At 47.4% G+C, this 22074-nt stretch overlaps 3 protein-coding genes and 1 non-coding gene across 11 annotated transcripts in view; 2 read left to right on the top strand and 2 right to left on the bottom strand.

The window, feature by feature from the left end:
- Positions 1–5946, top strand: part of megf11 (multiple EGF-like-domains 11) — an 89505-nt gene extending 83559 nt beyond the window's left edge. For 4 of the 7 annotated variants that reach the window (XM_049030936.1, XM_049030935.1, XM_049030940.1 and 1 more), the window contains 4 exons: positions 25–94; positions 832–888; positions 3984–4196; positions 4353–5946. In XM_049030936.1, the coding sequence (XP_048886893.1) occupies positions 25–94; positions 832–888; positions 3984–4196; positions 4353–4419 (407 nt within the window). In that variant the 3' untranslated portion in view covers positions 4420–5946. The remainder of the gene's footprint in view (positions 1–24; positions 95–831; positions 889–3983; positions 4197–4352) is intronic. The other 3 variants (XM_049030939.1, XM_049030937.1, XM_049030941.1) reach the window with 3 other exon arrangements.
- Positions 5947–7048: 1102 nt separating this feature from the next.
- Positions 7049–14313, bottom strand: LOC125751736 (ras-related protein Rab-11A). The gene is made up of 5 exons (XM_049030942.1): positions 13988–14313; positions 10770–10965; positions 8431–8624; positions 8252–8332; positions 7049–7820 (listed from the first exon to the last, which is right to left on the bottom strand). Exons 1-5 carry the CDS (start codon positions 14025–14027, stop codon positions 7684–7686), a joined length of 648 nt encoding a protein of 215 aa, XP_048886899.1. The 5' UTR covers positions 14028–14313; the 3' UTR covers positions 7049–7683.
- A 613-nt stretch (positions 14314–14926) lies between these two features.
- Positions 14927–14998, top strand: trnaq-cug (transfer RNA glutamine (anticodon CUG)). Its single transcript has one exon. It is a non-coding gene; the product is annotated as a tRNA-Gln (tRNA).
- Positions 14999–16391: 1393 nt separating this feature from the next.
- On the bottom strand, positions 16392–22058 carry eif3jb (eukaryotic translation initiation factor 3, subunit Jb). 2 transcript variants are annotated; one of them, XM_049031367.1, is made up of 8 exons: positions 21913–22058; positions 21675–21763; positions 19713–19782; positions 19499–19590; positions 18438–18561; positions 17955–18116; positions 17745–17818; positions 16392–17540 (listed from the first exon to the last, which is right to left on the bottom strand). In XM_049031367.1, exons 1-8 carry the CDS (start codon positions 21932–21934, stop codon positions 17409–17411), a joined length of 765 nt encoding a protein of 254 aa, XP_048887324.1. In that variant the 5' UTR covers positions 21935–22058; the 3' UTR covers positions 16392–17408. The 2 variants fall into 2 exon arrangements, with proteins under 2 accessions (XP_048887324.1, XP_048887325.1); XM_049031368.1 differs by having other exon boundaries at positions 18438–18555.
- Between the last annotated feature and the right edge of the window lie 16 nt (positions 22059–22074).

Raw genomic sequence — 22074 nt, 5'->3', positions numbered from 1 at the left:
AATATTATCCCGCTCTTTCCCCAGACGAAAAGCAGGAGACGATGCCGGGATGCTTCCACAGAGTGGAGGGACTGTTTCAGTCTCAACGATCAAGGTCTGTCTGTCTGCGATCTCACAGAACATTCCAGAACATACAAGTCTCAGAATGGACCTTGGGGGTTCTTACTTAAATAGTGATGCTGCATTGATGCTCTTTAAACAATCTAACGATCATCATGAAATTCTTCTTTTTATGATGTTATGATGATGACTTGACACAGAGTTCACAGGCCCAAATGGTGCTTTGAGCTGAACGCTGCGTGCAGCATGGGGTCAAACTGGATTTAACGCTGAAACAACTAAAGTAAAAACCCTCACCAATTGTAAGGGCCATTTGCAGGGTAGAGTGACTCTTTCTGCCCTTTGCAATCAATCATTACAATAAGTTAATTCAATCTGCAGGATCGATTGCTTGTGATGTTTGGGAGTTAATTAAAAAATCCCTCGTGCGGCTGTTTTCTGCGATTTTGCTTTTGTTTAATTTTGCTCAGCAGGGTGGGGGGTGTCAGTGGTGGGTGGGGGTCTTTCTAGTTGACTTGTGTTTTTACACATTTTGTTTTGGAATCTCTAGGTTAAAAACTAAGAGGAATCCCTGCATTATTCTGTGCCGGCGTGTGCTTGCTTGTCCACCACTTGGCTTTATGGCTCCTTTCATCATGAGTGTAACAGAATTTTGGGTTGTTTGGCAAAGGAAGGAACATGAGCTTGGCTGAGATCATGGCTTTGTGTGTCAGTAAGTGAGACCAAGTGCGAAGTAACACCTCTGCTCTGCCCCCCCCCCCCCCCCCCCAGGTGCGTGCGCCCTGGACCGACCTTGCAATGCTTACACTATAGAGCACGGGCTCCGAGGTACGATACCTACCAGCACCTTCATCATCCGACCCATTATCATCATCATCATCATCATCCGAGCCATCGTGATCACCGGAGCCCAGCCCCCCCATCAAGATATGAGTCAGCCGTGAATTTGAGTCGCGTATGCACTGCCATGTTATAACCATGTTAACTATTAAAGTTTTAAACTATTGAAGTAATAAAGGACTTCTGCATCCTTACCAGTTATAGAAAGTTAAGGCCCATCTCATGTACTTGGTAAGTTTTCATATAATGGCTGATTTTCTTTAATTGTCTGCATTGATGCTGGCCAAGCCTCCAGGAACTGGACATGTACGTTTTTCACATTTCGACGCTGCCGCATGCGTGACTCACATGCGCTGTTGACTCAGACCCCAGTGTCCTCCTCACTGTTATGCTCCATGGCTGCAGTCTGGCTACCTGTGGATGTTTCATTTGTTACTCAGACCTGAATGTTCTCTGTGTACATGGATGTAATGAAACAGCCATAATATTGGCTAAGAATTCAGAAAGAGCATCTGTCCCTATGTGCCAGTCCCCAGTGCCAGTCCCCCAGTGCCAGTCCCCATGTGCCAGTCCCCATGTGCCACTCCCCAGTGCCAGTCCCCATGTGCCAGTCCCCATGTGCCAGTCCCCAGTGCCACTCCCCATGTGCCAGTCCCCATGTGCCAGTCCCCATGTGCTAGTCCCCATGTGCCAGTCCCCAGTCCCTAGTGCCACTCCCCATGTGCTAGTCCCCGGTGCCAGTCTCCAGTGCCAGTCCCCATGTGCCACTCCCCATGTGCCACTCCCCATGTGCCAGTCCCCGGTGCCACTCTCCATGTGCCAGTCCCCATGTGCCACTCCCCATGTGCCAGTCCCCATGTGCCAGTCCCCATGTGCCAGTCCCCAGTGCCACTCCCCATGTGCCAGTCCCCATGTGCCACTCCCCATGTGCCAGTCCCCATGTGCTAGTCCCCATGTGCCAGTCCCCAGTGCCACTCCCCATGTGCCAGTCCCCATGTGCCAGTCCCCATGTGCCAGTCCCCATGTGCCAGTCCCCATGTGCCAGTCCCCATGTGCCAGTCCCCAGTGCCAGTCCCCATGTGCCAGTCCCCATGTGCCAGTCCCCACTCCCCATGTGCCAGTCCCCATGTGCCAGTCCCCATGTGCCAGTCCCCATGTGCCAGTCCCCAGTGCCACTCCCCATGTGCCAGTCCCCATGTGCCACTCCCCATGTGCCAGTCCCCATGTGCCAGTCCCCATGTGCCAGTCCCCAGTGCCAGTCCCCATGTGCCAGTCCCCAGTGCCAGTCCCCATGTGCCAGTCCCCATGTGCCAGTCCCCAGGGCCACTCCCCATGTGCCAGTCCCCATGTGCACTTTCATTTGTTAGGCTGTTAGGTTGCATCCATGTCGTGTCTCTGTGTCTCGTGTCAGTCTATGCTGGTTAGTCTGCCATCCTGTAGAGGGCGACACAGCAAAAATATTGAAGCGCTGTGAAACAGCTGTTGATCCAGACGTCTGTTCCACATGTCTGTGTAATGCTAAGCAGCAGGGTTTGCCAAACGCCTCCTGCAGCATTGCAGGGGGGGGGGGGGGGGGGGGGCTTAAGCAGGTTACAGTCGAACCCAGAGGCTTTCACGAAGAATTGGCTGTGCTCTAGAGCAAATCGTGGCTGGGGCGGGCGGGATTCGTCATCTCTGCCTCATTCCAGACGGGGGGGGGGGGTGTTTTTGATATTTAAAGGATTATTATGGTAGCTGTTCAGGCGGGACGAAAGCAAAATTCCACTTAAGATGTACAAGGGCAGCGTGTGGCTCTATGGGCTAAAGCTGTGTCCCTGTAATCAGAAGGTTGCCGGTTCCAACCCCGCCTCAGCACGTCTGCAAGGCCCTTAACCCCCAGCTGGGGGCCCCAAGGCTCTTAGCTTTAATAAATCTCTCTGGCGCCCCCTTCCGTGCCCTGCTGTGGGTGGCTGCCCTTCACAGACAGCTTACTTTTCAAAGCGTAAGTGGAAGGAGGTGTAAAGACGATTTCCCTACGGGGAACAATAAAGTATCGATGATTATTATAACAGGAGGCTTTAAGCGATGCTGCTGCTGGTGATGATGATGATGATGGTGTTGATGATGATGGTGTGTGTCTCTCTCTGCAGGCCGCTCTCGTGAAGATGTGATGTGTCTCTCTCTGCAGGCCGCTCTCGTGAAGATGTGATGTGTCTCTCTCTGCAGGCCGCTCTCGTGAAGATGTGATGTGTCTCTCTCTGCAGGCCGCTCTCGTGAAGATGTGATGTGTCTCTCTCTGCAGGCCACTCTCGTGAAGATGTGATGTGTCTCTCTCTGCAGGCCACTCTCGTGAAGATGTGATGTGTCTCTCTCTGCAGGCCGCTCTCGTGAAGATGTGATGTGTCTCTCTCTGCAGGCCGCTCTCGTGAAGATGTGATGTGTCTCTCTCTGCAGGCCGCTCTCGTGAAGATGTGATGTGTCTCTCTCTGCAGGCCGCTCTCGTGAAGATGTGATGTGTCTCTCTCTGCAGGCCGCTCTCGTGAAGATGTGATGTGTCTCCTCCCCACACACTTTCAATCTGACCTCCCTTTGAATTCTGTCCTGTAATGTCTGTCTGGTCAGTACCAGCCTAACTTTTTCTCCACAGCTACCTGGGAGCCTTTGAGGAATCATGTGCCCCCCCTCCCCTCCCTTCTGAAGACTGGGTCCAGTGGAGCAGTACCCCCCCGCCCCCCCCCCCCCCTTTGGAAGCCACAGACTAGATTTGCATGATTGATTTTACCCAAGTTCTTTTGCAGATTGTTGAGCCTGAGTGATGGATGTGCTTTTGTTTCTTGATGCATTTCTCTCGGCTCTCGGTCGCCGTGGTGCTCCTGACTAGCGGGAGAGTAAAGGCGCACGTTCTGCTCACAGGTCTGCAGCTCTCGGTCGCCGTGGTGCTCCTGACTAGCGGGAGAGTAAAGGCGCACGTTCTGCTCACAGGTCTGCGGCTCTCGGCCGCCGTGGCTAAAGGCACCTGCCAGGACATTAGCTCCAGCCATTTCTTGGTTCCAGCTGGGTGCAGGGTCCGCTTTCTCTTCACTGACCCATGTGTCCTCTGTCAGATTACATGAAGGGCTCCATGTGCAGCTCCAGCACCTGCTCCCTGAACAGCGAGAACCCCTACGCCACCATCAGGGACCCCCCCGGCGCGGCCTGCAAGCGCACGGAGAGCAGCTACGTGGAGATGAAATCCCCCGAGCGCCGGGAGCTCCCCTGCTGCTCCGTGCCCCCCGCAGCCGCCGCCCCCGCGGCCAACAAGAACGTGTACGAAGTGGGTGAGTGCGGCCCACCAGAGGCCGTATGGAAGGGAAAGGGATGTACAACCAGCAGGTGGCAAAGTGGTGAAGGACATTAACCTGTAAATTCAAGCTCCAGTGGGCCGTTTACTGTTATGTGTTCAGCTAATCTGCAAAGTTCTCTCTGTCCTGCAGAGCCCACCGTGAGCATTCTTCTGGGATCAAGTGGACTGGGCACCAGTTTCTCTCAGAACCCCTATGATCTCCCCCGCAACAGCCACATCCCCAGCCACTACGACCTGCTGCCCATGCGCCCCAGCCCCACGCACACCCCGCCCCCCCCGGACAGCCCCCCCGAGTCCCTGTTATAGAGCCTGAGGCCTGTCCTCCCCTGGCATCTATGCGATGACGTCACGGTGACCTGGCACCGCCGGAGGACGGAGGCTGTGACACCCGAACCCCTCCGGGTCTCTGGCCCCCCCTTGGTTTACAGGAGGGGCCCTAAACACTCTCAGGACTGACACTCACAGGGGCCCCTGTCCCGAGAAGCCGAGACACCAGCTACACTCCGCTGTAATCTCCCGGTTTTTGCAGACAGCTACGGCCGGGGGGGGAGGGGGGGGTGGAGCGAGTGCCTGATTCTGGACGTCACTCCCCATGGACGTTCATTAGAAGCAGGTCATTCATCCAGTTCCTGGTTTACATTAGTTTTTAATACTGTTTGTTTTTGAGTGCAATCATGGGTACCGGTGTTACTGCACAGGGCCCTCCAGGTATCCACCTTAACCAGATGCTCATCCTGGTCGTCAGGCCCCCTGGTGGCTGGCCCTGACTCGGCAAGTCGGGCACTGGAGTGCAACGTTAAGCCTTTGGACCAGGGAGATGACCCCCCCCTCCCCCCCCATATGTTTGAGCCACTTAACGGTATTTAGAGACTTTTGATTTAGACACCAGGTCTTTGGGATCAAGCATGGATCATTAGTGAGAAGTAGTGACTGTATTAATAAGTTAAAATGTTTTTTTTATTATTTTTTAAATTTGTATTTTTAACATCAGTGGCTTTTTGTTTTTATTTTTATATTTGCAGTAGTGTAGTGAATTATTAGTAAGGCTAAAATAAGCATGACCACATGATTACTAGTTAGTGTCGTTCACACACATCCTGCTGTACATGCTGACTGAGCACAGAGGAGGCTCTCGGACTCTCGGCGTTTTACTGCTGCGTCTGGGTGAAGCCCAGGGACGCCCCCAACTCCCTGCTCCGAAACGGGCAAAGAGGGAGCCACATATTTATTGTTTTATGTTTCTGTTCATATAAATATGTACTTTTTTAAAATGGGAAAAAAAAGAACTTAAAGCATCGCTTTCGACATTCAGCTTACACCTTTCTGAAATTTTAGAAAAAGCTTAGACATATTTATAAACGGTGTCAGATGACCATTAAGATTACAAGTCTGGGTTTGTCAGTCAGAAACTGGTCTGTAAATGTTATACTTATAAGTATTTCTATAGGTCTGTAAGTATCTTGGTCCTGGTGCCTCGTTCATAACTTCCCTTTGTTTTGACGGCTGAATAAACGCCACACTGGTCCCATTTCACCTTGTTAGCAATAACATCCTGACAATCCTGCAGCCCCGGCCGGCCACAGCTTACGGACGTGACGCCATACGTGGGATTTCTGTGGAGGTTCCGATGGGACCTTTCCTTGTTCCCCCCTGTGCTGTGAAGGGGAAACCGTCATGTCCGCCGCTCAGTGTCACTCGTAATAAAATGCTGAAGAAATCTGCCATTCTGCAGTTAGACATTTTTTTTTCCTACCAAGAACATTCCGGCTCGTGATTCTCAGGCTGTACTGTAAGGGTAAGAAACCGTGCAGATTTCCTGAGGCTCACATATCAGCTCTTATCACACCATGGAAAAAGGCTGTTCCTGAACCAGTTAGGCTTAGGGGCCTCGTGCAAGGGTAACGTCACTCTGCCAGCCATGGGATGTGAACCGGTGACCATTTAACATCTGCTTTCGGTCTGAGCTTCATTAACGAAATACCATGTGAGCTGGGCGGTGGTACAGTGGTCACTGTAGCCTCACACCCGTAGGACCAGTGTTCACACACCAGGCTTCTGTGTGTGGAGGTTGCATGTCCTTCCTGTGTCATTGTGGGGTTTCCTGTGTTCCTCTCGGCTTCTTTGCAAGTCCAGTGATTGCATGAGTGGCTCAGTGGGCTAAACCTCTGTTTCTGTGGTTGGAAGGTTGCTGGTTCGAGCCTGACCTTGGTAGGTCCGAGGTTACTGTCAGTGAAGGGGCTGCATTTCCACTGGAGATCAATAAAGTGTCAATTATTATTTCCTTAAAATATTTGTCCTATTGGTCTGGGACACAAGGCAGGGATTACTGCTGGGTGTGAGGAGGGTCAGGCTTGAGCCCAGGTCCCAGAGGTATAAGACAGCAGGTAACCACTACATTACCAGGCCACCCCCACCCTTCTAAGGGTGGGATTTTCTTTACCAGGGGTGATATGTGTGAACCTTCAAAGAATCTAATGACTCAATATTTACTTTAGGGGAAAGAGGGAAAAAATACGCATGTGTGACTGTGCTGTCCAATCAGAGGCTGCCATGAAAGCACAGGAGCCACTGCTCTGCAAGGCAGCATTTAGGACCACATGGATAAGCAAGGGGAGCGTATGGACCTGCTGAAGGTACTGCTGAGAGAAGCAGAGAAGAAGCGGTTCTGCTCGCGTGACAGCAGAACACACACATCCCACTCAGTGCTACGCAATCAAGTCAATGCAACTCTCAAGCTAAACTTTATCATCTTTACTTTTCCTTTTGTTACATTCCTTCCTGCTTTACATCGGCGGTCGTGTGTTTGAAAGCAAAACGGGACACAAGTGAAAGGAAGGTGACTTTGGTCCACCAGATACAGCATTTAATATGCATGACATTTAAAAATTACAATATTCTGTTCATGGCTTATATAAACATCTATATTTTTTTGAAAACTAAAGCTCAACTTTTGGCTGATGTAAAACATTAGTCCAAAATGCAGTTTCATACAAGGTCGACCAATGAACACTGACACTGGACATGGATATAATGCCCTCTAAGAAAATCTTATTCAACAAACAAAAACCGCTTAAGATGCATCATCCTACGCGCGACTGAAGGGGCTGGGGTCAAGCTCAGGGGATTTAAGGAAGTTTGGGGCATGAGAGCTGAGCTGAGCAGAGGACAGCTACACAGCATCAGTGGCCGGTCCAAGGTCATTGTCATACCAGCCACCACTCTCTCTGAAGCGATACACCAAGGATCTACTCTATCTGAAAACATATAAAGTTTTAAATAAGAAAACAGAAGGTGGTGAACTAACAGCTTTACCAAGGCAGCAAAATACCAGTCCGTACTCCAGATGTGACCCAATCAGATCAAGCCTCCCTGCTTAGACCTTCATCAAACAGCTGTGAACTTGTCCCAAAGCAGCTCCTTCCGGAAGAGCAGAAGCTCCCGGAACCTCGCAGGCGCCCCCGCTAGATATTCTGGCAGCACTGCACCTTTGGTTTGTTCTCCGTCGGCTGCACCTGGATGGACACCACGTTGTTGCTAGGAGACATCTCGTTCTCTCGGCGGTCGGACATCTGCTTCTGAGACACGATGCGGTAGATTTCTGTGAGGAAAAGAGCATGCATGTGTGCGAGAGTGAGGACGGTTCTCACGCAGAGACATAACTCCAATATTTACACTTCAGACGCTTTTATTCCATTACCCTTCAGCACGATTTTCTCCTCCACAAAGCTTTGATCATTATCGCATTGCATCTTGTGTTTTTACTAAAGGGGGGGGGGGGGCAGCCTTATTGCACTCCAGGCACACTAAGCAATAGAAGGAAAGCCCTCAATGCCAGTTAGATGACGCGGACTCCAGCAGGCACACAACAGCATGGTGACACACTAATAACCGAGCTGCACTCTCACCACCACACTGAAAGGTGCTTTTCTCTATGCTGCACCCAGAGAAAACTCTCCTGCCTGCGTGGATACAGTGGCCTTGATTTATGCCGAGCGGAAAGCAGGCTGTCACCAGAGACACACAGCCTACCTGTCAGGATGGTCTGGAAGGCCGTCTCGACGTTGGTGGAATCCAAGGCTGAGGTCTCCAGGAAAGATAGGCCATTCTTCTCTGAAAGGAGATCACAGCAGGTCAGGGTGACGATGGCGGTGGCCAATATGGGGGTGGAAGGCATGGAGATGGCAATCCTGCCGCAGGAGGAGCCTGACCTGCGAATGCCCGCGCCTCGTCGGTGGGCACGGCCCGCAGGTGCCGCAGGTCGCTCTTGTTGCCCACCAGCATGATGACGATGTTGCTGTCGGCGTGGTCGCGCAGCTCCTTCAGCCAGCGCTCCACGTTCTCGTAAGTCAGGTGCTTGGCGATGTCATACACCAGAAGTGCCCCCACAGCCCCCCGGTAGTACCTGCACCGGGGAGAAGGTGAGCACGCTCAGTGACATCACTGCCAAGAGCAGGAGTCAAGGGGTCACGATAGTGTAAACAACAGGAAATGCACCAGCGTACACGCACATACACACTGGCACGCCTGGGATACAAGCAGCCGGGAGATAACGGCACCGAGGATGGTGACCTTCATTTAGGAAATCAAATTCCAGCCCAATTATCCGCTTCTTTTCTCATAAAGCCCAGTAAGGACATCCTCGCCCTCCTGAGGGCCGTGAGACACGGCAGTGACGCTCTTAGCTAGAGCTACTTTGAGGAATTCACAGACCTGCCCGCATCTGCAGGAGCTCCCTGGGGAGGCTGACCTCTGCCCCCCACATTCCTCCTCACCTTCCTATGCTGCCTCGACTCCATCTTGACAGAATCTCAGCAGGGCGTTCTGACATTTGCCCCACTCTCCAGCACAACTTTATAATCTCTTAACTCTCCCCAGTGACTCCTCCACGTGATTTCAGCAGGAGATACAGCATATACAGATTTCAGTTACGGAGTTGCTAAGAAACCTGTCCCCCCCCCCCCCCAATCTGCATTCCAGAGGAACCCCCAGCCTGTTTAAACCTGCCTGCATGCCAGTCTTTCCAAAGAAGTAAATTAAGATTCCTCTAAAATGCAGCCTCCCCACCTGGCCGGACACATCCAGGATAATCTTATCAATGGTTAGATTCCTAAAAAAGCAGAAGCTCCGTGTTCCTTCTCAAGGTCGGCGGTATCATCTCATTATTTCCAGGAAAATGCAACCATGACAGATTCTCTGAATCATCATCCGTAGGAAAAGTCACAGGCAGCATCTTCAATGGCTTCCATCTCAGAACCACCCCCATCCCTGTCACAAGCAGCCTCCAGAACCTGAGGTACGACTTCAGATCTGCTGGAGGTGCTTTAGACTGACTCTGTCATCCCTGCCTGGCAGGGAGGAATCAGGAATGTCCTTCTTATACGATTACGGGGAGCCGGAATTACTGTAGGAAACTCAAAAGAAGAGATGACAAAAATTTAATGCAAAAAATACAAAAATAAATTATCTAAAAGGCCGAGGAATGGACCCGCAGAGTCACCTTTGTGAAAAATGCATTTTAAAATGAGTGAAGGACTCAATGAGCTCAGAACCCCACAGGATCGATCAGGTTAGCAAGAAACTCCGTCAAATTAGAACCAGGACTGGACAAATAACACGGAAACTAAACTGTACTGCGAACACCAAATTACCTGCATTTGAATACATTATTTTAGATTTATGCTGAATATTTTTTCCCAAACATTTAATGTAAAATATAAACACGGAAATAGCACTTTTCTGCCAATGTGATGTTAAACATCAAGCATTGTACCGATTTCAGAATTCACACCGTGTGACGTCCTCAGCCCCTATTGACATCTCTAACTGCCCGCTACTACTAAACATACACCTGTTCATTAACGTTTGCTCAATGTCCCCAACTAACACAACTCTGCGTTTTTAATTCTTCCGGCATACCAGGCATTTCAGTAGTGGGTTGATAGGCATGCAGGCCCGCAAATTTATCACTGGGACCCCTCCCCATTTCGTGAAATTTATGCTGGTGGTACCTCCCTCCCCTATGCATCTAGTACAAGTCCAGAGCCGATTGTTAGTCCAAGTCTAGACTTTCTGACCTGTACGTCATACGGCAGCTTTCCATGCCACGCCGTAGCTGTACTGTCAAGAGAGACTAGTTACAGAGCGGCTTAAGCTGGCTTCGGTTTTAACAGAATTAGCGTCCGCTTACATAAATTTGAATTACAAATCCATTCCATTGCGCTGTTCTATAAAAGTTTTTCAAGTAGGTGGTTGGAACTTTCCTAGTTCAGTGAAAATGCATCAACACATCGTAATAAATTTACAAAACAAGAGGAGGCCATTCAGCCCATCTAGCTCATTTGGGGAGTTGGCGGTGACTCAACCAGCTTGGTTTGGTCACACTTTCGGTCCTGCTACTACGCAGGGTCACGTCAGCGAAGGTACAGCGAGGAACCTGCTGATAAGACATAACATTCGTAACAGGGGTTACTTATGTCTTGGGAGCATGTGGCTATACTGACCAGGGCTAAAGGCCTTAGACAGTGGGCAGCTAAAGCGGGCTACTCACGCCGAGGTGATGGCCCTGTACCGCTCCTGTCCGGCCGTGTCCCAGATCTGGGCCTTCACCGTCTTGCCGTCCACCTGGATGCTGCGCGTGGCGAACTCCACGCCGATGGTGCTCTTGCTCTCCAGGTTGAACTCGTTGCGCGTGAAGCGGGACAGCAGGTTGCTCTTGCCCACGCCGGAGTCTCCGATCAGCACCACTGCGGCAACGGGAGGCAGAAGGTGAAGAGGTGAAATGCCTGCGAACAGCTTTAAGAGACTGGAGAATGAGCAAGAATGAGAGCCGACTGCATCCTGAGCTGCCCAGCCCACGTCCCACCCATCATAAAGTTCAGGCACAACAGTGAGTGGCAGTGCAGAGCTACTCCTGATGTCATCTTGAAACTCACTTCAAATTTCTAGCCACACCTCAGGTGAAACATCCTGTTTTTACTTCATTCAATTTAAAGAATTAAAAAATTAAATCAGATCAGCAATAGCAATTTTTTACATAGTGCCATCAGTCTCTCTCGACGGGTCATTTTCTGACCTGTGAATTGTTCCAGCCCTTTTCTCACCAGTTTCACCAGCTTCCTACTGCTGTGGAGAACATTCAGCAAGTGGTCACTCCCTGAGGCCCTGTACGCTTCCACTGTGACGGCTGTAAATCATACAGTAGCACGGTTTTCCCCCACCTGTATCCCAGAATCCCATTTTATAGCACTGCGCCATTCTTTTCACAGATGATCATCAGACATTTGGACCAAACACATCTGATCAAGACCCAACAAGTTCCCACTACCTCTGACATTCAGAATGAGCAAACGCAGACACAGCGATATATTTACAAGGCTATTAGAGATGAACCGTAAGATTAAGAAAATACAGCAAAATCCAATCGAGGGCTTCAATGCAATAGGGAAGAACTGACATTCCTAGAATCTTTCGAAGGCCCAGTGAGTAGCCCGGGTTACCCACCATCCTAAAGAATATGGTTCTCAACATTTGTACATTGCCCTCAAATCACTGCAGAGACTTTAGATATTAAAAACAATAGTAATGTGGATAAAAATCTACCAGCCTAATTACATACAAACAGACTCATTTTAAAAAATCTCAGGGTAGTTCACTGAAATCTTAAGCAAACACTGACTGTTACCAAACAAAATATATTTACTTAGTCAGGGCTTGCAAACCACTAACGATATCTTTAGCTACCTACATAACCTACCTGGCTACGCTGTGTTGATTGAAAGAACCGGAAAAGTCATATTTGGTCGAGATTATTATTAATATGGTCAAGATACCTTCACAGGTAGGGGGCGAACTTGCAGGCCTCACCGAAATGCTCAGCTGTCCATTGGGTCATGGCCAGTAACTAAGAAGGTCCAGCTGGTCCTTGTATGCTGACCAAGGGCATGAAAGGCAACAGACCCAAGAAGGATCCTGGGCAGACATCACGCAAACACGGCCTCCTGCGAAGCTTTAGTCCCTTAGGCTTTGATTGCTTTGAAAATGACATTAATTGTACTATAGGAGAAGAATACAATGCAAAAATAGACGTGAACAGGATGCCTGTCTTCCATTCAGAATACAGATGGAAGCACACAGATTAAGCAGCCCGGACCCGCTCCGAAAAACCAGAACCGCGGTTATACTGTGGAATTTGGAAACATGGTCTCTGCCCTCCTCCCAACCCCCCACCACCCAAAAGCCTCATTCTCAAAAACATTCAGTACACAGACAGATTTACCGATTATCTGACAATAATCAGGCACAAGACCAGGACCAAATATAAGCCATTTTGTTAAGGGACGATCTTCAGTGTCGTTATATGCAAAATCACGGCACGCTTCAGCAGTGCTTTCAGGGTCATGGGCACCTGGCGGGCTCAGCAGTACATAATAATAATAATAATAATAATAATAATAATAATAATAACAAGATGATCATCATTGTAGCAGCATTACTCATAGTAGCAACAACACAGCCCTCCTATAATCCATTTACAGAAAATGGATCACTGCACGTTCACTGCGCTTCAAGGCTGCAGTTTGATTAGACCCTGCATTATCAGAGGTAACTCTGACACAGTGCCCTGCCCTGGCCTGAGGTTTTCTGTTTCTGATACTTAAACCAAGTAAACAGGCATAGGAGACGCCAGTAGGTACATGGCTTTGACTAATATTTTCATTGTAGACTAAAATGACCTTTGTCTCTGAACATGGACATATAGTTCAGTGTCCAGCTCCAGCATTAATTGTGAAAAAACTGGTGTTAGATAGGAAACTACAATACAGAATCAAAACCATCCATCTTGATTACAACTATAGGGACAGTCTAGCATGTGACTTACTAACCAAATGGCCACTATTATCACCGTAAAGGGCATGTGGAAGCAGGCACGTTATATCACACACACACACCTAAGAAGCTCAATGCCGTACTCAAGTTAATCCAGTATTCTGGGTGGGACACTGGCGAGCATCGACCTATAAACATCAGCTGACACTGTCTAAATGTTACTGGTATCTTTGTGTAACAGTGTATCGTGGAGATACAAGCGATTCCCTATCGGTCATGAAAGATATTGTGCAATATTATAAGACAAGATGACACCGCAGCGATAAGTCTTATAATGTATCTTATATTAGGCTGAACGATCAGAGGTACGTGCGACGTAAAAATGTCTCCATGAAAAGCGCTTACAGTGTCTTCTTTTCCCTGGAGGCAATTTCCTGAAACGCAAAACCTCGACCCCGCCCCAGTCAGAAATGGAAAATAAGGGAAATGGGGGAACAAAATACTATCTTTGGAGTCTAATAGCAGCAGGCGGCAGCATACGGTCCTGGCCGCGCCTCACTCCACTGTTTATTTTTCACTTTCTTGGCGTCTGCCTGGTGAATGGAGCCCAAAGCCCATCGCCCTCATCCCGGGAGAGCAGGTAGTGAAACATCCCCTCCCTGCTGGGTCGCTTTCCTTCCTCTTCGCCATGTACTCCTGTAAGCGAAGTTACATTTCCCAGAAAGCGCTCGGCTGATCGCCATAAGGCTGATCCCCATAAGGCTGATCACCATAAGCCTGATCACCATAAGCCTGATCACCATAAGCCTGATCACCATTAAACAGAAGCCGCGTTAAACTCATTTCCTGCATATAAGCATTTGGGCAGCGCTCCCCCTTTTCTCCTTCCCGGCTGGTGTAACACAGAAGTATCACTGGGAAGCACAACAGTGTGTTTACCTTTAAACAAGTAGTCGTACTCCTCATCCCTCGTCCCCATCTTCCTCTAATTCCAAATACGCGGATCTGCCTTTGGTGGAGCAGGAGGTGCGGCACCCAAAGCGCTGGCTGGCCGGCCAATGCTGCCCTGTGCCGCGGAGACGGGCGCCGGGATCCCGGGGAGAGGCGGGCGAATCTGGACTTCCGGGGTCAGCGCAGGATCCGCGGCAGGAGGAAAAGTCCCCTGATCCCGAGCAGGACGAGGCGTGTCCGGCCAGCCGCGCAGGGGAAGTTTGTAACGAGGCTGCAGGCTGGTAAAGGCGGAACGATGCCGTAAGCGAGGGTGACGCTGATCTCACGATACAAATAAACGGACCGCGAAGTGACATTTTCACGTACGGAAGCTGAATAGCTTTGGGTCTCTGTGGCCGCCAATAAACGGAGCCATTTATGAGCTTAATTCTCTGTCAGTCTGGCTTTTTGTTTTTCATAGGTGTCGATAGAGGTCCGATATACAATGACATCTCTTACTGTACTTAAATTATATAACCACAAGAAGATTTAAAAACAGCATACAATTTCTCTTAATTTAGTGCTCAATACGAGGAACAAAACGTTATATTCTGGTGCATCCCCGAAAATTACTGCAAACGTTACAAACTTTTTAACATAACTGCAGGCACCTTAACTTGGGCCCTACACATCAGCAAAATAAGGGTTTGAAGGTCGGGTCTGATACATTTCCGGACAATTAATTTCTATCTGAAGTAGCACTTAGGGAGTGCCAAATGTTATAATGAAATACCTTGTTCGTTTAAAAAATATGGCAGGGTGTAATTTGTCAAGTGAACCAAGAACCTCGTGTTGATTGCTGAGCATAGAAAACGCCTAGTGATGGTGAATACGGTTAAAAACACGCTATTCACTTTATAAGATAGTATAAGGAAACAGCCACCGTGTGGTTCCATGGTGTAATGGTTAGCACTCTGGACTCTGAATCCAGCGATCCGAGTTCAAATCTCGGTGGAACCTGAATTTTCCTCTTTTTATTTTGATTGATAGTGACATATGTGCGTATTTATTCATTTTACACACTAAAATAAAAAAATGAATTAAAATCTTACCGTTGATCGTATAAACAAAAAGGAAGATAAATGCCGTGGCTCAATTTTTTGATTAATGAGATTGATGGATGGACGTTGTGTCAATACTGTCCAAGACTGTACACTGGAGAGTACAGGAAGTAGAGGAGTAGAGGAAATGATAAATAAATAAAACATAACATGCGTATCGGCAAAATGCAGTGCACAAGGTGAATATATACATCATCAAGCGATTGGGTGTGATGTAAGTGATATATATATATATGTAAACTTCTTTGCAAGATGCAAGCCTTTCAGCAGGACCTGGAAAGTGTGCAGGAAGACAGGGACTGCAAGTGACCGTAAGCGCACCTCTTCATCCTCAAAGCATGGAGGCCATGTCACACTGCGGGCATCCAAGGCTGCTTCCAGAACTGGCCCTCTTGCCTTTACTGATGATGTACCTGGAGATGGTAGCAGTAGAATAAATTCTGAGGTTTACAGAAACATCTTATCTTCCCATGTGCAAGCAAATGCCTCAGAATTCATTGGATGGAACTTCAAAATGCAGCAAGGCAGTGACCCAAAACAGACTGTACACACATCCAAGGGGTTGATCAGAAAAACGGGGCAGTTATATACAGGTCTTAACCCAGTTAAGCATAAAACGGAAGTGATAGACGCCCCAAATGAAAGAGGCTGCAACAAAAGCGAGGCAGAGCCGTCAAATCATGTAGTCAAGATGCCAATGAATCACACACTTTACATGTAAAGGACTGGGACCAAATACTAACTTTGGACAAATAAATTTTGCTTGAAGTTCCAGCATTTAAGCTCAGCTGACACTGGAGTAGCAAACATAACGTGTTTTCAATAGAGTTCATGCTGCTTGCAAAACAATTTCCAGAGATAAAAGCTGACATTCTGCACTTCACATTCACATTTCACCTGGAGTATAAATTTCATGAAAACGTAACAAAATTAAACAATTTTAGTAGCCTGTCACAGCATTTTTACTTCTTACTGTATATATTTATGCGCATTAGAGCACATGCAAATCCAAAGGGCCACATTACCAGTCTATTAGTACAAAGTAAAAAACATTACATTGCTGTTACACGTACATGGAGCCTAAGCCAAGGCCAGAAACACTCTTAGTGGTTTGGTTATTCTTCAGGGATCCAGGCCAGAACTGCTGCAGATCTGAGAGGAGGAATCTGACCAATATCAAAGACTCAAAAGCAAAATGCCACAAGCATCACACAGATGTACAAGGGGATGAAAGGAACACAAAGGCAGGCAGAAATGCTCTGCCGCTCACATGCAGCAATCTGACACGGAAACCCTTTTGAACAGTGATTTTATTAAATTAGAAGCTTAAAAAACACTGCAGACACTGACTTGTCAACATCCATTTCCATTAATACTTTAAAGCAAATTCTTTGAAACGTTAGTGAAGGGGGGGGGGGGCATTTGTAAAGCCAATTTTTAAGCTCATGTAGGGTGACTAAGTTCGTTCAGTATGCATGTCATTCCCTCCCCTTATTATAAACACAAAGTAGAGTTATTCATGCACAAAACAGAGATTTTCCATAATTGTTCACAAAAACATCCCTGCATCATTTATGAAACCCTACCAAGTCGGCCATGTTAAGAGCTAAGTCAGGTCTTAGTAACATTGCATTTTATTCTGCTGACAGTTGAGGTTCTTAATATGCATTTTACTGCATCGTATTCCTACTTTCAGAGATTTATAAGTAGTGTCTATTTAAGAAAAATAAATAGATCAGGCTCAAGGGAAAAACACCAGCATCAGGTTTAAATCTGACAAAAGTTGTTCATGTGAAGATATTGAATCATTAAGAAATTCCATCCGCATGGGGGGGGGGGAACTGATTACAAGGAAAGAAAAAAGTAGACATTCTGAATTAATTTGCATAGAACAAATTTAATTCCACATAATTGCAGGTCCCAGAGTAGCACTGTCAGGTATTTCTGTCACAGGTCATTTCTAAAAGAATTAAAACTGAATTTGAAAATCATGCTGCTCAACAAAATTTTATCGTCTGCAGGCATCGCATATTCACTCCAGTGAAGTTGTATTCAAAATATAAACTTCAAATTAATTTTATTTTGGGGGGGCATAAATATGTAGAAGGGTGTTCTATTTGTTGACCAGGACACAGAACCACAGAGATCAGACTCTTTTCTCTCTTTCGGGCCCTTGAAGGCGGAGTACAATCAAGGGGGTAACATTTAGTTTATCCCAGGATGGCACTGAACAGCATGAAGTCGTGCTGCACATCAGAGGGTCTCGGGAAAAGGGCTGAAGGGCAGCAGGGCAGCAGGAGCAGCCGTCGTCACATGAAATCCTCATAGTCTTGGGCGTAGCCCCCATCAAAGTGGCCGTAGTCATCCAGGTCGTCCTTCAGGTTGGCTTTCAGGCCTCCGCCAGGCAGGACCCCCTTTTTCTTCTTCTTCGCTTTGTTCTGCTGTGAACAGAAAACAAAAAGGCATGTTTTTGCCCCCCCCCATAAAGTACAAACCAAGTTTCAGTAGTAGTGCTCGGCAATCCTGGGTCGCCCCCTACTGAACAGAAGAAGAACTGCAGGCAATCACGATAACTGTCAGTATTAAAAGCCAAACTTACAGTAAACTATTTTCTAGCTGTTTTATAATGTAATTTGAAGTAGTACCTTTTCTTGCTTTTGTTTTTCGCTGAGCAGCACCGTCAGGGAGTTGCTGACTTTCTTTAAGTCCTCGACCTCAACTGTGTGAATTATGCAAGAAATACAGTAGAAGCATGTAGAGAAAGCAGCTTTGTCTAAAACCTTAAATAGTAAGTGCCTTCTAATCACACCAGTCCAAAGGTAAATTAATACTGCAATACAGAAAGGGAGACTCACGTGAAATACAAAGATCGCGAAACAAAGAATCCAAAAAGTTGGAATAATGCACAGACTTTTCATACTGAGACATCTTCTCCTTTAGTAACCTCCCAAATTCTGTAAAGTCTTCTTTAGACGATGGGTTCATGGAATCTATTCCTGTAACATTATTAGATACACCTGCAAAAATGTACATTACATTAAAAACACGCAGGGGAATCCTGCAACACTCTTTTTGTTTAATAGCATATGACTATATCGCCACTTTCAACATGACATAAGGTTAACTCATCGATTACTTAGTTATGAACAGCAAACTATTATAACAGCTTAAAAATATGATGGGTGGGATTATCACATATTAGTGACTGAGTGATTTTGCCTAGTTTGCCATTGGTGAATTGGCTGATTAGCGAGGAGTGAAACCACTGTGACTGAGAGGGACCTGTAGCCCCGCTCAATGGCCACTCCTTCCCTACGAGGAGAACAGTAGAAAGGTACCGAAGGCCTCCTTGGCCAGCTCCAGGTCCGCTTCCTCCTGCAGCTTCTGCACTCGCAGCTTTTCTTCCAGCTGTTCTTCAGGCGTGAGCTCCGTGATCTCCTCCGACTCCAACTCCAACTCCAACTAGCCATGGACCACAGAAAACACAGCAGACGCCGTCATCCAAGGGCACGTTTACCACTTTGTGTTCGGAAGCGTTTCAGCATATCATTTGCTCGTGCCATTCAGAAATTATCCTCATGGACATGCGGCTAAACGAAACTCGCTCCGATTTAGACAGAGATTAATTACACAACAGAATTAAAGCATCAGCCCACTGTTTAAATCCACTTTCTCAATGCCTGCAGTTATTAATATCAAACAAAGAATGCGTTCCCTGCACACTGTGATCCAGGACTATAATTGACTGTTTATTAAATTTACAAAGGGCTTAGTCAGACAAGCCTCATGATAGGCGTAAATCAGCAGCTATTAAACTGCCATTTAGCTGCTGCAATAACAGAAAAAATATCAATAAATATTTGGTTGCTGATAATCTACAGTTAACAGCCATACTGCTGTATACGGAATATTGCTACTTATGATGGAATAAAGATAAGAGAAACTGAAACCAAGAGGATGGCATTTACCAAATACCGAAATCCAATGCCTTGTATTTCCTTGTCTGTATAGTTTTCCAGGCATGTGTAAATAATTAATGTTTACAAAAGTAAAACTGACTTAAAAATGAACTGCTACACACACATTTAAGTGATGGATAGGGCACTGAGGAAACTGGCTTCAAGTATTCAAACACCAAATTGCTCCTACTATTACCAAGCAGGTCAGCATACAAAGCAAAGGCAGCTACAGGCTAAAAAAACCAGAGGAACTTCACTGGAAAAACCACTGGCGTTAAAAACCAGCTCCAACTATATCAATTAAGAAGGGAGGGAAAAAGCTTCATTGATTCTCAATAGAGAGTCACCACTGCATAACTACTCCGAGCAGAGACATACAATCCTAATGTTCTAATTAAAGCCATTAATCAAACCTCAAGCAATTCAATTCCAATACCCACCTTATTCTTCAACTCCTCTTTTTTCTTCAATTGCCGACTTTCTTTTTCTTTGATTTTTTCACTTAATTTCTTCTTATCAGAAACTTTCACTTCTGGAATGAAAAGCGAGTCGAATATTCAGCACAGAAGCAGCAGTGAGAATTCCGAAGCCTCACAAATGTGCCCCCATCTCCACACGCATGACTTCTGCTTCTGTACTACTTCATTTCTGCACCTGTTTTTTTCTCCTCCTCCTCCTCCTCCTTCTTCTCCTCCTTTTCCTCCTCCTCATCATCCCAGTTATCCTACAGAAGGAGGGAAGCAGAGAGCAGGGGCTCGTCACTTACATGCGTTGCTTTAGCCTGATCCTTCACGATGCTAACTGCTCGCATTGCTCTGGTGTTTACACCTACTAACGCCTCTCGATTAAACTACATACAGGCAGATTTGGTGGCTCTTGTTAAAGGGAACGATGTCTGTATCACACAGACTTTTCCGGTACATCAAATTCAAACAGAAATTTTGGAAAAGTTAATAAGCTGTAGTAAAATTACATTCCTCAAATCATCAGACCTCCTTTTCTGTAAACCCTCATTTCCTAAATGTCATCACTGCAAGGAGCCTAGACGACCGAATAAAGTTGTTTGAAACTAGCAGCCATGAAACAGATATAAAAAAATAAGACATGAAAAAGGCTAGTTTCTCCCCTTTAATGCTCTTTAATGAAGATGAGACACAAAGTCACTTTGGCAAAATGTCCTCTGATATCTTGCCTGGTGACCCTCGCACAATGTACCACCTTCCAATGACTCTATCCTGTGTTGACCGCATCACTAAAGGTTAATGAAGCTGTTGTAACACTTGTGCTTTTGAAAATTAAATTATATTCACTCAGGTGTACAAGAGAAGCAGGAGTGGAAAAAAAAAAACATTTCATCTTAGTAGGCGGCATACTGAACTGGGCCTTCTCTAGCCCCCAGACCGTGGAGTCTTATCGTATTACAGCACTATACACTAGACTACAACACATCCTTAAACATACAGCTCAGTATCCTACATCTGTCTAACCATTTACATTATCATGCAAGAGGAGTAAAGCAAAGTTGGTAAATTCAGCAGCAGTTTGACCCCAAACATTTGAGACATGGAAGCTTCCAGACTGGAAGAAACAGAAGAGGTGTGTACAGACGGGTACTAAACCAGAGGTATAACGTGGGGGTTGGGGAGCTAGGAAGCACACAGAGAGGGAATTCTAGAAATATACGGAGTGACATTGACACAGACCTGCTGGCCAAAGCGTATCCGTGGGGGTCACGTGATTCTATTTGAATTAGCTAAATCGTAGTTATTAAAGATATTAATCGATACTAAACAAGTTGATTCTCGAGGACGTTTTCTGAGTCACTTCAGTCATCCGATACTGCGATGACTGTACAGACATGTGCTTGTTAGTATTGCAACATTCAGTCAACCAGATGGCAGTAAAAACACGACAGAGCAGTAGAGGCACGTCGAAACCATACGGTCCACGTGTCTCTATCCGTCAGACTTATTTTAAAGACAAAGACTAGGGCCGATCGGCCTCGTTTAAATGCCGACTAGCGACTCCTGTACAGTTTTTTTAAAGTCCACGCAGCGAAGCAGACTGTCATAACCGTCGTCGCAGTGAGTCACTTCGTAGAGGGGAGACACGTCAGGGCGGCCGCACGTCCGGCGACAGGCCAACACGTCGGCCGGTCTGCACCGCCACCACAGAACGAGATCCAGGTGAATCCGGTGCCGTTAAATAAAACCGCGGAGGCCGCTGAAAATCCCCTCCTGACACGGGACAGCCAGGCCTACCCGCCGCCACATGTGACACCAGTTCCGCTCCCACATGCTCTACCGGCCTGACAGCGGGCCAGCCGACCGCAGCTAGCTCGCCGGGCATTTCAATGCAAATAAAACACAACTAATAAGTCAACTTCTTTTAAACTGCGGCATCTAGCGGTTTTCAACCCGAAACACAAACTTAGGCGCCGAGGTATCCAGCCTACTGAGAAGGATGACGGCACACCGCAATCAAGCGTAAAGACCTGCCGCTTTCAAGCTGTGCGTCCTGTCAGAGGCGGACTGCACACAGTCGGCTGGATACCGGCGGCCTGTCGCGCCCCAGCTCCGGGGGAGCCCCCAAGCCTGGCCGGCGAGCTCTCCCTACCTTCACGTCTTCCTCCTCGTCTTCGCCTTCCCATTTGTCCAGCACTGCCGCCTTTTTGATCGGCTCGTCCGGCTCGAAGTTGTCAGCGTCTACGAAAGCGCAAAAGGACAAAATGAATAGCAAAAAACGACGTATACATCCGACATAGCGCATAACTACTTCTTCGTCACATCTCCATGCACTTCAGACCGCGTAATAAACGTCACGAAGAAATCACTCTCAAACTTAGAAGTCTCACCCCAAGAATCGAGGTCAGCCATCTTGTCTGTGTGTGTTGTGTCTGAACGTGGGAGCGCGCAGAAAGCGAACGAGCAAGCGGCGTGCCCCGCGCCGCTGAGGATGATGGGATGCGGGAGGACCGCGTGCTATTTGGGCGCGTGTTCAGGGAGAGCTGGCGCGC

This window comes from Brienomyrus brachyistius, chromosome 11 (genome assembly GCF_023856365.1).
Source record: "Brienomyrus brachyistius isolate T26 chromosome 11, BBRACH_0.4, whole genome shotgun sequence".
Lineage (NCBI taxonomy): Eukaryota > Metazoa > Chordata > Actinopteri > Osteoglossiformes > Mormyridae > Brienomyrus > Brienomyrus brachyistius.
Note: the sequence above shows the minus strand (reverse complement) of the source record. Positions and strands in the feature narration are given on the sequence as shown.

Coding starts and splice junctions, on each gene's coding strand:
- eif3jb (XM_049031367.1), bottom strand. CDS start 21,934: ATGGCTGACCTCGATTCTTGGG. Junction 21,764..21,912: donor GGCTGACCTCGATTCTTGGG/GTGAGACTTCTA, acceptor GCGCTTTCGTAG/ACGCTGACAACTTCGAGCCG. Junction 19,783..21,674: donor ACGAGGAGGAAGACGTGAAG/GTAGGGAGAGCT, acceptor CTCCTTCTGTAG/GATAACTGGGATGATGAGGA.
- LOC125751736 (XM_049030942.1), bottom strand. CDS start 14,027: ATGGGGACGAGGGATGAGGAGTACGACTACTTGTTTAAAG. Junction 8,625..10,769: donor TACAGGGCCATCACCTCGGC/GTGAGTAGCCCG, acceptor TCCCCGGTGCAG/GTACTACCGGGGGGCTGTGG. Junction 8,333..8,430: donor CGAGGCGCGGGCATTCGCAG/GTCAGGCTCCTC, acceptor ATCTCCTTTCAG/AGAAGAATGGCCTATCTTTC.